At 46.2% G+C, this 14,278-nt stretch overlaps 1 protein-coding gene across 7 annotated transcripts in view; it reads right to left on the minus strand.

The window, feature by feature from the left end:
• SYNE3 (spectrin repeat containing nuclear envelope family member 3) overlaps positions 1-7,631 on the minus strand; it is an 85,270-nt gene extending 77,639 nt beyond the window's left edge. For 6 of the 7 annotated variants that reach the window (XM_050954456.1, XM_050954454.1, XM_050954459.1 and 3 more), the window contains exon 1: positions 6,887-7,631. In XM_050954456.1, coding sequence (XP_050810413.1) covers positions 6,887-7,064 — 178 coding nt within the window. In that variant the 5' untranslated portion in view covers positions 7,065-7,631. Of the gene's footprint in view, positions 1-2,183; positions 2,335-6,886 lie in introns of all 7 variants that reach the window. The other variant, XM_050954458.1, reaches the window with a different exon arrangement.
• Positions 7,632-14,278: the final 6,647 nt, after the last annotated feature.

Here is a 14,278-nt window from a genome sequence, read left to right on the forward strand (position 1 = left end):
TAGGGGCCGTAACTGGTTACATTTTCCCTCAAAACCCAGTTGGCTCACATCCTTGGCAACAAGAGATTCTGCATTTGTGCACGTCCACTGCCCACAGATTTGAGACCCTTTCAAAAAACACTGAAAAACAACTGATGCCTTTTATTATTTCTTTTTTACATTCCTTAACCAGCAAGGAATTACCACGTACAAAGATTTTCGAACAGCTTGCAACAGACAAGGAGCTAGAAGTAATGTCCCAAGCAGTAACAGCAAACGGATCTCAATGGAATGTGGTGCTATTTGTATTATTTTTTCATTATTTATTGAGCACCATATGGAGGACATGATGATTTAGAGGCAAATGAGAAGACAGCCCCGCTTTAAAGAAAATCCTGCAACCCTTACTCATTTGAGTAACCCTTACATATGTGAATAATTCCAACAGACTTCAGTAGGTCTACTCATGTGACTAAGGGCTACTTGCATGAGTAAAATTTTGCTGAAAGAATTCCTAATGCAGACAGAAACCATAAACAGAAAACAGGCATTTGGGAACAGGGGTGTCAACAGAAAACAAGGGGCTAGGGGAAACTGACACAATGCTGCAGCTTTGTGTATTCCCCCTTTACAGCATGGATGTGCAGAATCTTGGAAGTGAGAGCATGGACTCTCAACTGAATGTTGGAGAAAACAAGGAGCCAGGGAAGAATCTTAAGGAAGACGTTGAGGGAGATACGCTCACAGCTGCAGGAGCAGAAGACAGGTTTTTCTGGGATTCTCTTTTATCATACTTTTATCTGTGCCAAGGAAAGCAGTGTGTAAGATCACAGTCCACCGTATAGCAGAGGCAGTTGATAGCGTTCTGAGAAAAGAGCAAGCTGGTTTTCGGAAATGGTATAGATGCACAGACCAGATCTTCACTCAGGGCCATGCCTACCTATGGTAGTGCCCTACACAGCCCAAGCACCTGCACCCCCGCCTGCAGAGGGAGGGAGGGGCGCTCCGCTGGGGGACTGGCCCCTCCAAGGGGGACGGAAGGGACTGCACTCAAGGGCTGCAAGGCCGCAGGGGCAGGAGCTGTAAGGGGTAGCAGCAGGGCAGAGAGGCCCAAGACAGCACTGAGGATTAGCGGGTGGCCTGGCACTGGCAGCAGGAGTCGGGCCTGCCCCTTCCTCCCCGCACTGATCGGTGGCAGTGGGAAGCACAGCAACCCAGCCCTAGACCGTTCCACTCCCCCAGCTCCCAGCCCTGTCGCTTGGGGGAGGTGGCTTGGAGGAAAGAGTCAGGCCCGCCCCCAGTGGTGGTGGTGGGAAGTGGAGTAATACGGCTGGGAGCTGATGAAGCGGAGCAGGCTGGGGCCAGGTCGCTCTGCTTTCCACTGCCACTGGAGAGTGCGGGGGCGGGCCCGACCCCTTCTGCTGGCTCCAGTACCCCGCTAATCCTGCGTGCCATGTCACTTGGGGGAGGGGGCTTGAAGGAAGGGGTAGAATGGGGGTGGGGTGGGGGCAGAGCAGGGGTGGGAAGAGGTGAGGGGGCTTGGGGGAAAGGGTCAAATGGGGGCAGGGCGGGGGCAGAGCAGGGGGGCTGGCTGGGGGATGGAGATGGCTGCTGGAGCCAGCACCGCATGCACAGCATGCAGCTGCCTTGGGCACCACGAAATTTGCAGCTGCATATTCTGCGTATGCCTAATGACGGCCCTGTCTTCACTCTACAAAATATAACAGAACAGTGTTTAGAATGGCAATGGCAACTCTACATAAATTTCATACACTTTGAGAAAGCGTTGGATAGCATTCACAGGACCAGCCTATGGCACATTCTGCAGGCATATGGAATTCCTTTCCATACAATCACCGTCATCAAAAGCTTCTATTTCAACTTTACATGCAGTGTTGATCACAGTGAGCTCAGTTTTGAAGTCAAAACAGGAGTAAATCAGAAGTGTGTCATGTCTGCAATCCTCTTCAACATTGCCATCGACTGGGTAATGCGGCGTACAACAGAAGACATGCCAAGAGGCATTAAATGGACACTCTTCTCATCCCTTGAAGACCTGGACTTTGCAGATGATGTTGCTCTCCTACCACATACCCAACATCATATACAAGAAAAAACAACTCGACTCAACGCATTCAGACAGCAAACTGGATTGAAAATAAACCGCAGTAAGACAGATATCATGACTTTTAATATTGCCTCACCGTCACCAATACGGATAGAGGATTATGTTCTCACCGATGTAGAAACATTCACATACTTGGACAGCACCATCAGCCAGGATGGTGGAACAAGCCAGGACATCCAGAACAAAATCAATAAAGCAAGGAACACCTTGAGGAGCTTAAATACAGTCTGGAATTAATCAAAATACAACATCAAAATCAAACTCAAGATTTATCAGAGCTGCGTACTTTCAACACTACTTTATAGTGCAAAATGCTGGGGAATAAGAAAGTATGACATGTCCAAATTGTCTTTATTCCATACAACCTGCCTTAGAAAAATCCTCCGTATATTTTGGCCCAGAACAATCTCAAACCAAGATCTATTGATACAGTGCAGCCAAGAGGACCTGAGCTCCAGCATTGCCAGGAGGCGCTGGAGATGGCTCCGTCATGTGCTTTGGATAGAAACTGATTCCATCACCAGAGTAACAATAAGATGGACACCTGAAGGAAGTGAAAACGAAGCCACCTGAAAACAACATGACGAAGAGCTGTGGAAGCTGAGTTGAAAAACCTGGGGTACAGCTTGGGAACCATTGAAAAACTTGCCAGAAAGAGACAGGTGTGGAGGAGCTTTGTCACTGCCCTAAACGGCAGAGGCATAATAGGAACATGATGATGATGATGATCAAACTGTGAGTCAGGGGCCAAAAGTGGGTCATGACCCTGTTTTAATGGGGTCACCAGGGCTGGTGATTGACTTGCTGGGGCTAGGAGCCAAAGCCCAAGCCTCACCACCTGTGGCAGAAGCTGAAGCCTGAACCCTACTGCCCAGGGCCAAAGCTCAAGCCCAAGCTCCACTGCCTGGGGCCAAAGCCAAAGCTTCAGCCCTGGGAGGCAGGGCTCAGGTTACAGGTCCCCTGCCTGGGGCTGAAGCCATTGGGTTTCGGCTTTGACCCCCGGCCGGGGTGGTAGAGCTCAAGTTTTAGCTTCCCCCCCACACACACACACACGGGGGGTGGGGGGCTCAGAAGGGCTCAGGCTTCATGAGCCTGGGGTCATGTAGTAATTTTTGTTGCCAGAAGGGGTCGCAGTTCCATGAAGCTTGAGAACCTGTTGAATAGACTGAAGGTAGGAAAGGTAAGGAGGGAGAATACAAAGGAGATGCTATAAGGATGTTGGCAGTGAGGATGGAGACCAAAGGAAAGTTGATAGCAATAGTAAGCAACTGGATTTAACAAGAGTTTGGACACCAGGAAAGAAGAGAGGAAGATGGCACACAAGACTATAAGCCTGTGCCACAAGGTGGATAGTGCAGTTGCCAAATGGGACAGAGATAAGAGGGGAAGGAACAGGGGTGAGCACAGCAGCAAAGATGAGAGGTTCCATTTCTGGCACATTGATTTTGTGGACTATTGTTCCATAGCTTAGTACAACTACAACCCCTGAAAACAACATTCGCTGTTGGAATACAATATATAGCAAACGAGAGCATGGTGATTTAGGGTGGGCCTTATGGAGCTGAGGCCAAACAACAGGAAACACATTTTAATTGTCTCTGTGGTTCCTTTGCCCCAGTCACTCACCCAACTGACAATCTCAAACAAGTTTCCCTTCCCTGACCCTTTGGTGGAAGCAACTCCCCTTCTGGAACAATGATTGTTTATTCTTCATTCTTACGGGCCCCCGCAACTGCCAGTCAAACAGCGTGGGCAGGATTCCCTGAACAGAGTATGCCAGCAACACTCTACAACACTGGAGTACTGTGTGCCAAGTTGTAATTACACAGCCTTGCTATGTGGCCTTGGATGAGCCATGATGGCCAAATAATTACACACAGGGAAATGTGCCTTTTACATTAACCCTTGAGGGCTATGAGTCAAGACTTGTTCACAATGCAATGGGATAATAAAGAACAAATTACACATTGATGTCAGAGATTTTAGGCTCTTGATTTCAAGTTGTAAAGGACCAAACTGCAGATGTCTGCCTCCCCTTTTTCCTCCCGCCCCCAGCCACATCTTTCATTTTAAATGAGATATCATTCTATCAGAGCACAAAATGGGACACTATCATTAAACTGCACCAGAGTTTCCAGGGCAAACTCCCACTTTCATTCGATTGTTACTTTACATTTATTTACATAGTGTCTTTAATATAAAAGCAATAGCAAAAGGTGATAGCTGGTTTTAAGCATGTAAAGATCTCTCCCAGGATTATAACTTTATACAACAGTGGAGGCAGGGGGCAGTTCACCCAGGCACCTACAAAAGTGCCACGAGGTCGTTGATGTCTATGTAGTTATTTATATTATACTCACCATTGTGACTGTCTGAACATTGAGTAATAATACCTCTCTCTTATGTGGCACTCTTCATTGGTAGGTCTCACAGTGCTTTACAAAGGTCACAATCATTATCCTCATTTTACAGATGAGGCACAGAGAGGTGAGGTGATTTGCCCAAGGTTTCCCAGTAAACCAGTGGCAGAGCTGAGACTAGAACCTAGATCTCCCAGCGCTATCCACTAGGCCACACTGCCTCCCATAGTGTTAACATCCACAATAGCTACCAGACAGGACTTTGTTTTTACATTTTCATCCAACAGAGCCAGACACGGAAAACTGTCTGGTGCTCAATTTATCTAGGGAAGAAGAATTAAGGGTGATGGAATCTGGACTTGTGGTTCTAGGTATCACAAACACAGAGCCTGAGCCTGCAAAGAGAACCACACAAATCCTTTTCCTGGTGCAGAATACTTAGTGCTCCACTTCAAAGGCACCATTTGCTATGGGGAAAGAAGACACTTCCCCCTCCCCCCCGCACTTTGTTTGCCACTGCCCCCACACTTTTCATAGGTCTTTATCAGTGGTGGGCAACCTGCAGCCTGCCCGCAGCCCGTCAGGGTAATCAGTTGGCGGGCCGCAAGACAGTGTTTACATGCCCATCGTCAGGCATAACTGCCTGCAGCTCCCAGTGGCTGCGGTTCACTGTTCCCAGCCAATGGGAGCTGCAGGAAGCATCAGCCAGCACGTCCCTGCGGCCTGTGCCGCTTCCCGCAGCTCTCATTGACTGGAAATGGCAAACCGCAGCCACTGGGAGCTGCAGGCGGCCATGCCTGCAGAAGATCAATGTAAACACTGTCTCACGGCCTGCGAATGGATTACTGCATGCAGCCCATGGGCCACAGGTTGCCCACCACTGGTCTACATGCACCACTTCTTCTCCCTCGACCCCGAACTTTGCAGCTTATATAATCAGATATAATGTTCTATACGCTGATACAACTTGGAGCCCCACAGAATTTTTCTGAAATGACATTGCTGCTCTACTTGGCCACAAGGGGCCTGTACACATGGAACTGTTTGCAGGATCGGGCCCCTGAACAGCTTCAGCTCCTTGTAGTTTATGCAATACCAATTAAAGATGTTTTCATTTTGTGCTCATGTTGCAACTCCAAACAGACTGGAATTTTTAAAGGGAACTCCCTGCTAGCCTAGTATAATTCTCAGTTTCACTATACACTGACCCTACTGCGTGTTTGGGAAGGAGGGAGGAGCGGATGTTAAAATAAATACTACTATTAAGGGCTGTACCATAGTAGCTCTCACACCACCCGCAGGGCTGCTTGGGTTAACTATAAATACATTATACTACATGTCCCTGTTGAATACCAGAATGCCATTGCACTACTCCTCTCCCTCCCCTCTTCCTGCTGACTGACAGAGACCTGCTGAACGCAACAGAGTGCAGGTGCGGGATAAAACACTGAATGGAGCCTCAAGAATAATATTTGCACCCACAGGATTCAAGGGCAGGGCAAACCCACCAGTTAAGTGGTTCTCAGCCTTTCCAGACTACTGTACCCCTGTCAGAGTCTGATTTGTGTTGTGTACCCCCAAGTTTCAACTCACTTAAAAACTACTTGCTTACAAGAGCAGACACAAAATTACAAAAGTGTTACAGCGCACTGAAAAACTGCTTACTATCTTATTTTTACCACATAATTAGAAAATAATTCAATTGGAATTATAAATATTGAACTTACACTGCAGTGTAAAGTGTACAGAGCAGTAAAAGCAAGTCATTGTCCCTATGAAATAGTAGTTTTTGTACTGACTTTGCTAGCGCTTTTTAAGTAGCCTGTTGTAAAGCAAGGCAAATCTCTAGCTGAGTTGATGTACCCTCTGGAAGACCTCTCAGTACTCCCAGACGGACTGGTACCCCTGGTTGAGAACCACTGCACCAGCAGGTTCCAGGGACACGCAGGGCAGGAAAGAGTTAAGCTCTGCTGCCACCCAACTTGGTGGCTTCCCCTCTCAGGCTGAGCGCCACTCACTCATTTCCCCACGCCCTGCAGTGGTGCTGGAACAATTTTTATAGTGGGGGCGCTGAAGGCAGAAACCATGTATTTGGGTTGTTATTACTACTTCAAGCCTGGGGGTGCAGCATCCTTTCCCCCCACCCCCACGCTGCCTGGAAAAAGTTTGTTTCCAGCAGAAGGGGGAACGCAACGTGCCAATTCTCCTCTTCGCTTGTCAGCGCGCTGATCCCGCCTGCCATGGCCTTGCCGAGGCTGGGACCTGGAGGGCTCGGCGGCCCCTTCTAGGCGTTCAGCAGCGAATGTGAAAGTGACATGCAGCAAAGCAGAGCTCTGCCCTCCCCCAGGGCACCCCGCAGTGCTTGCGCCCCCCCCCCTTCCCCAGCACTGACACGGAGCGCCCGAAAGGGGTCACTTACCCAGCAGGGGCATGGGTGGCGGGGGGCTGCTTGGGACGAGCCTCAGCAGGAGGAATCCGGGAGCAGGCAGCTGCGGCAGTGGCGCCTGCGGGGTTTGAATGGCGTTTGCTGAGGCCCCTCCTTCACGGACTCCCTCCCCTCCTCTGTCCCGTCCCCGATCGGCCCGTCCCCGCCACATGCAAGCGGGAGAGGCGAGAGCAATGGCGAGCCGTGCCCTGCCCACTGATGCCCGGCTGGGTGGCTGCACTCCGCAGGCTGCTACTCTGGATCGTCTCCAGTTGGGTTGCAAACAGTCCTTCCGGCCCGCCTGTCCCGACCCCCCCGCCCACTCCAGGGGCGGCTGCAGCTCAGCCCATCAAGTACCCGCCGCCCCTTGTCAGACTTGTAACCGGGGGACACGGAGCCGCGCAGACAGCGGCAGCCCGTTATGTAACCTCATCAGGGGGCTTATGCAACGGACAAGCTCTGCGCGGTGCACCGGCGTTCAGCGCTAGCCTCCGGAGCCAGGGAGCAGCTTTCAGCTGTGTCCCACTCACATCAGAAAGCCAGCTCCCGCTTTCAGAACTGCCTTGGCACTTTTGGGTGACGAGCCGCAAAATCCGTTTGCCTAGTAAGCATGGCTTCTCTGCCTCGTCCCTGCCCATCATCTCCTCCTCAGTCCCGCAGCGCGTGTGTGATGATCCCCCAGCTCCTTTCCAGCGCAACAGCTTGCTCTGTCATACACACGCAGGATTATGACTTCATCCTGGGATCAAGCAGAAGGAGAAGCTGAGTTAAGAGGGAGAAAGATTTTATTAAAGCTAGAGTCGCTTCTGCAATGGGCAGGGCATTACAGGGAGAGGTAAATGAGGTTTGTGGTAACCTAGTTCCAACCATCATAAAATAAGGCCCTAGCACAGCAGGTAGGTTGTTTGACTCTGAAGGGTCTTGCCTTTTAAACTTGGTTATTTTAATCCTGCACTGTGCATATCCAAGAGCTGTGTATTACTTTAAAAGCAGCGTAAGCGTTGGAAGGATGCACGTAACAGAGCAGGCTGTTTTCTCTTAATACCTTTTTCATACACCACTTTTGAGAAAGTGGCCTTACAAAACAATTACATATTCATCTAGGACTACACACACTGCTGTCACAAGGGTAATCAATTCCATCTCAGAAATAAGAACAGCAGCTTCTATTTTAATATCCATGAGTATTGTTTATATTATAGTAGCACCTCCTGGCTCAAACTGAGAATTGGACACGATTGTGCTAGGTGCTGTACAAACACAGTAGCAGATGGTCGTTGCCCCACAGAGTTTATAATCTAAACAGACAAGACAGCCAAAAGAAGACAGAATCCTCATTATGCAAATGAAAAATTGAGGCAGAGCTAAATCTCCAGTCTTATAAAGAGTTATATGCTAAACCAGTATGGATAAGCTTGAAAATTCAAAAAGCATTACTCTGGTCTCCATAAAGTCACAAGACTGGCTTAATAAATGTTCTAATTCCCTTCTGTTTTTTTAACCTTGAGGCTCCGCATTTTCATGTTTTTCTCTGCAATCATGAGAGCTAGAAACTTACTTTATAAAAAGGCAGGAATCTGATGTAATCACATGACTTCAGGAACACGGGCTTTATGAAAGTCACCAAATATGAGACTCGTGATAAAATCATGAAAGTTGGCAATGCTGCTTTATACTTGGGAGTAGCCTCATTGCAACTACACAAGCAATCCTCAGCAGACCTGGAAATCAGACTCAGGCTTTCAGTCCCGGACTAGTTTCTTAACCTCAAGGCTATCTTTCCTCTTGAATTACTGCCCATAAGATAGGCCAATAGTTTCACACTTCATCATATAAACCAATAGGAAAAACAATTCCAGTTTGTCACAAAAACAATATCAAAACAACCAAAGCTCATTCGAAGTAAGAACTAAGAAACTGAAAAACACAAACTGTTGTGATGTTCACTTCCATTCTCAATCAAGTTTACCATATGCATTTGGTCAAGATAAATTATTTACCCTGCAAACAAATCTATTATGCTTCTGCCCCTACTATATATATGTATTTATATGAAAACAGAAAGACCAAGGTGTTTTGATTTTCCAGTACTAAGGTAGTCTTTGTTTACATAACCAAATAAAGGAGCACAGGCAACAAGAAACATCCTACAGTTTGACCAGTAGCATTGGAGTATTTAGCTAGAATCATTAAAAACCATGTTGTATCAAGCAATTCCCATTCTCTCAGGTTAAAGCTTTTCTGTATCCTCATAACATAATTGAACAAAAATCAAATGAATACATAGAACTCTGCATTACAATCACTAGTAAGGTTTAAGTGAGGGTGCATTTCCTAAAAGAAACACTGGGGCAAATCTAAACAGATGAGGGTTTTTTGTTTGTTTGTTCGTTTTGTTTTAATGTTAGGTCTAAACTTTCCATTACTGGGACACATCCACTACAACATTTCTGCAATCCATTAAAAAGGTATAGCCAAAGTGACTGCATTGAGCCCTGAACTTGCTTTTAGGTGTGCTGGATTTAATAAAAAAGTATATATTGCATGTAGCTTATACACTATTATCTACATCTATAACTAAATAAAACATATTGGCTAGCAGGGATGTGTATCACTGTATCACAGTCCCTGGAAGGTATTTAGACAACTAATCCTCATGGATTTCAATGGGAAACAGGCACCTAAATACCTTTGAGATTCTGGGCCCACAAACCTCTGGACTGGTTCGCTGGCCCTTGGCAGTAAAGTTCCAGCGCACTGCTAAAGGCTCCCCCCCTTCCCTGCATTTCTGCCGTTGTTTTGGAAACCTCCCTCCCCACCTAGGAGTGACAGGGTTAACTTACTAGCTAGTGTGTCAAGGGACTGAAAGGAATATGGCAGCATAGAGAGTGGCCAGGCTTCCCAGGCCATCCTCAACAAAACAGTGGAGGCCAAAGTCCACATAGGACTTACAGAGGAGCTTCCACAGGGCTGGGTGAAGGGGGTACAATGGTGCAGATGTGACAGTGCCTGTTCCATATCCATGGATCCATCTGATTTTCTTCCCCTTAGCCTGTGGAAATGGATATAACCCTAAAGCATTATGCGCCCCATGTGTGTGTCAAGATTGAGTAATTGTATTTTATTCTGTATCTACACTAGAAACAATGATTCAGTCACCATTACGAGCAAAGGGGCCACCCTAATGGAGGCACTGACTCAGTTGCTAAAAGTCTTGCAGATAAGAAATGAGGTTATACTCTCTGATCTGTTATGACAGAAAAAAATGGTCTAATGCATTCAGAAAGATTTCCTTTGCCATTTGAACCGCCCCAAATGGTCAGTGTTCAGAGACACACTTTGAAGGTTGTGTTGTTTTTACCATGAAATCAAAATGTTGATTGCATTGAACTTCTCTTCTAACATTTCCCAGTGTTGATACCAGATTTTATATTATTTACCAAGTTATACATCTGATTGGCTCTTGCCATGGATGACAGTTTGTGATATGCTTAGGTATAAAAGTCATTATCATTGTACAGACAACCAACATGATTAAATAAATGAGTACTCACGCTTAGAACACCAGTCTGCTATGCAAACAGTGGAAGGCTGACCTCAGAAGGCTATCATTTCACACCTAAAAAAGTAGGGTGGGATTAAATGATTAAGGATGAAGTACAGGGGTGCAGAGCCTGTCAAAAGAACTGAACAGCAGCTCTCTCTTTCTAAATATATGTTTTTTTTCTCTCCAAGATAAAAGTCTTCTCTCACTGACAGACCTTTGTGGTTTGATTTAGTATGCAGCAGTTTCATACATTTCCTGTGACAGGCAGAATGCCTCAGAGACTGGGTGGAAAGCACCAAACAGTTGCTGGCAAACAATAGTAACATTTACATTGGCACAGTTTGATCTTTAGGCAGAAGCTGTGCAGCATCTTTACAACAATGCGGAAGCATTTATAGCACCACAAGGTAACTGGGCTCTTCTATTTTTAGTGCAGTACACCCATCTGCACATTCTTGTGGTTGATGACAAGCAGACATTATAGAAGCAGCAAAGAATCCTGTGACACCTTATAGACTAACAGATGTTTTGGAGCATGAGCTTTCATGCGTGAATACCCACTTCGTCAGATGCATGCGGCACTACCAAGATTGCTTAGACAAAAGGTCCAAACTTACTTATATTCCTTGCAGCAACAAAACTCCTGTTCTAGTGATTTTAGAACTCCTTGTTCCCCTCCCAGTAGGGAAAGAAGTTTTCTCTAACCTTCTCTAGTGACATCCTCTGATGTCCACTGTACAGCCATGTGTGGCATCAAAGAACAGACTGATTTAGTATTAAAATTATTTAAAATCTACACTATGCCAGGAAAAGCCCTGACATTACAGTTTTTATCATTCCAAAGACGACATTGGTACACCACACAAATGCCCTGCTTCTCACATCTTACATCACTTTTTCAGGTCTGCCAAATGACTCATTAACATTTGAATAATAGTTTTCAGGAATGTAAGGATTGCAGTTCTCTCTGGTTTGGGTACATCCCTGTCCACAAAGAACATAAAAGGGAAACATCAGAATTTCATAGATTCTCTGTAACGTGTGTGTGGAGGGGTTAGGGGAGAGGAAAGAAAAACTCCCTGCCTCCAGGGATATATTAGGGTTGTTGGAAGCAAGGAAAGGAAAAGAAACAGGATTAGGAATTTTGGAGACAGAGATTATGTCTACATTATGGGTGCTACAGCAGCATAACTATGGCACCAACAGCTATACCCCTGTAAACTCACAGAATATATGCAGGCTTGTCAAGGGTTTTTCCCCACTTTGAACTTTAGCGTCCAAAAAGTGGGGACCTGCATGATCACTTTTAAGCTTAAATACTAGCTTAAATTTGGTACGCTGCCACCAGCCAAAATATAGTGTTTGGCACACTTCCTGTTTCCCCAAAACCTTCCCTGGGGAACCCAAGACCCAAACTCCTTGGATTTGAACATAAGGAGAAATTAGCCTTCCCCCTCTTTTTCCCCCCAGACTTTCCCCTCCCCGGGTTACCTTGAGAGGCTACACTGATCCAAACTCCTTGGATCTTCAAATAAAGAGGAATTAACCTTCGCCAATCCCTGGTGAGTTCAGACCCAATCCCCTTAGGTCTTAAAACAAGGGAAAAAAATCAATCAGGTTCTTAAAAAAGGAAAGCTTTTAATTAAAAAAAGAAAAAGTAAAAATTATCTCTGCAAAATCAGGATGGAAAATGTTTTACAGGGTATTCAGATTCACATAGCCTAGAGGGACCTACCCCCCGCCCAGCCTGAGATTCAAAGTTACAGCAAACAGAGGTAAAAATCCTTCCAGCAAAAGGAAAAATATTCACAAGTTGAAAGAAAACAACTGTAAGACTAATCCGCCTTTCCTGGCTATGCTTACAATTTTGAAACATGAAAGACTGATTCAGAAAGATTGGGAACACCTGGGTGTACGTCTGGTCCCTCTTAGCCCCAAGAGCGAACAACGAACAAAACAAACAACACAAACAAAGATTTCCCTCCACCAAGATTTGAAAGTATCTTGTCCACCCATTGGTCCTCTGGTCAAGTGTCAGCCAGGTTCACTGATCTTCTTAACCCTTTACAGGTAAAAGAGACATTAATCCTTAACCATCTGTTTATGACATGTCCCCAAATCTCAGACAGTGTGGAACCACACTGGCAGTGATTTCTTCCTAGAACTTTAGAATAAACAGATTAATAAAACACATGCATCTTTACATATACTACTAATTATGTAAAACGACAAGATTTTCCACATTTCAAGGATAATTTTTAACCAGTTGATTCTGGGAAACTTTCACGGGACAGTGCATCAGCTACTTTGTTAGAAGCTCCTGAAATGTGGTGAATTTCTAAATCAAAATCTTGGAGAGCTAAACTCCATCAAATAAGTTTTTTGTTGTTTCCCTTGGCAGTATGAAGCCACTTTAGCGCAGCATGGTCGGTTTGTAGCTGGAAGCGCCGTCCCCAAAAATATGGGCATAGCTTTTCCCAGGCATACACAACGGCGTAGCATTTTTTTTCACTGATTGATCAGTGGCTTTCCCTCTCAGACAGTTTCTTGCTGAGAAACACGACAGGATGGAAGTTTTGATCCGGTCCTTCCTGCATTAAAACTGCTCCCACACCACACTCAGATGCATCTGTGGTTACTAGGAATGGTTTGTCAAAGTCTGGGGCCCTTAGCACAGGGTCAGACATGAGTGTCGCCTTAAGATGGGTAAAGGCCTTCTGACACTCATCAGTCCACTTATCTGCATTCGGCTGGGTCTTTTTGGTCAGGTTTGTTAGCGGGGCAGCGATTTGGCTGTAGTGTGGTACAAATTGCCTGTAATACCCGACCAAGCCTAAGAAGGATTGGACCTATTTCTTTGACTTTGGGACAGGCCACTTTTGGATAGCATCCACCTTGGCCTGTAGGGGGTTTATTGTTCCTTGACCCACCTGGTGTCCCAGGTAAGTTACTCTGTTTTGGCCTATTTGACACTTTTTAGCCTTAACAGTTAGTTCTGCCTGCCTGATGCGCTCAAAGACTTTTTCCAGGTGTTCTAGGTGTTCGGGCCATGAATCAGAAAAAATGGCCACATCATAGAGGTAGGCAACTGCATATTCTCCCAATCCTGCTAGGAGACCATCTACAAGTCTTTGGAAGGTGGCAGGTGCATTTCGCAGTCCAAAAGGAAGCACATTAAATTCATACACCCGTGCATAGGTGATGAAGGCTGACTTTTCTTTGGTGGGTTCATCTAGCGGTACTTGCCAGTACCCCTTGGTTAGGTCTATTGTAGAGATGAACTGGGCACGTCCCAATTTTTCCAATAGCTCATCGGTGCGTGGCATTGGATAGTTGTCGGGACGAGTTACAGCATTTAGCTTACAGTAGTCCACGCAACAGCGTATTTCCCCATCTGGTTTGGGTACCAGAACTACTGGAGATGCCCATGAACCGGTAGAGGAGTGGATTATACCCATCTGTAGCATGTTTTGGATCTCCCGTTTTATAGCAGCTTGGGCATGAGGAGACACCCAGTAGGGTGGGGTTCTAATTGGGTGAGCATTACCTGTGTCAATGGAGTGGTATGCCCGTTCAGACCGTCCTGGGGTGGCTGAGAACAATGGGGCGAAGCTAGTGCACAGCTTCTTGATCTGTTGCCGCTGCAGACGTTCCAAGGTTGTGGAGAAGGTCACCTCTTCCATACCACCATCACTTTTTCCTTCGTAGTAGACACCTTCAGGCCACTCAGCGTCATCTTCTCCCTGGGCTTTAAACTGACAAACCTTTAAGTCTCTGGAATAAAAGGGCTTGAGAGAATTAACATGGTACACTTTAGGCTTTAGGGAGGAGGTGGGAAA

Source organism: Gopherus flavomarginatus, chromosome 5 (genome assembly GCF_025201925.1).
Source record: "Gopherus flavomarginatus isolate rGopFla2 chromosome 5, rGopFla2.mat.asm, whole genome shotgun sequence".
Taxonomy (NCBI): Eukaryota; Metazoa; Chordata; order Testudines; family Testudinidae; genus Gopherus; species Gopherus flavomarginatus.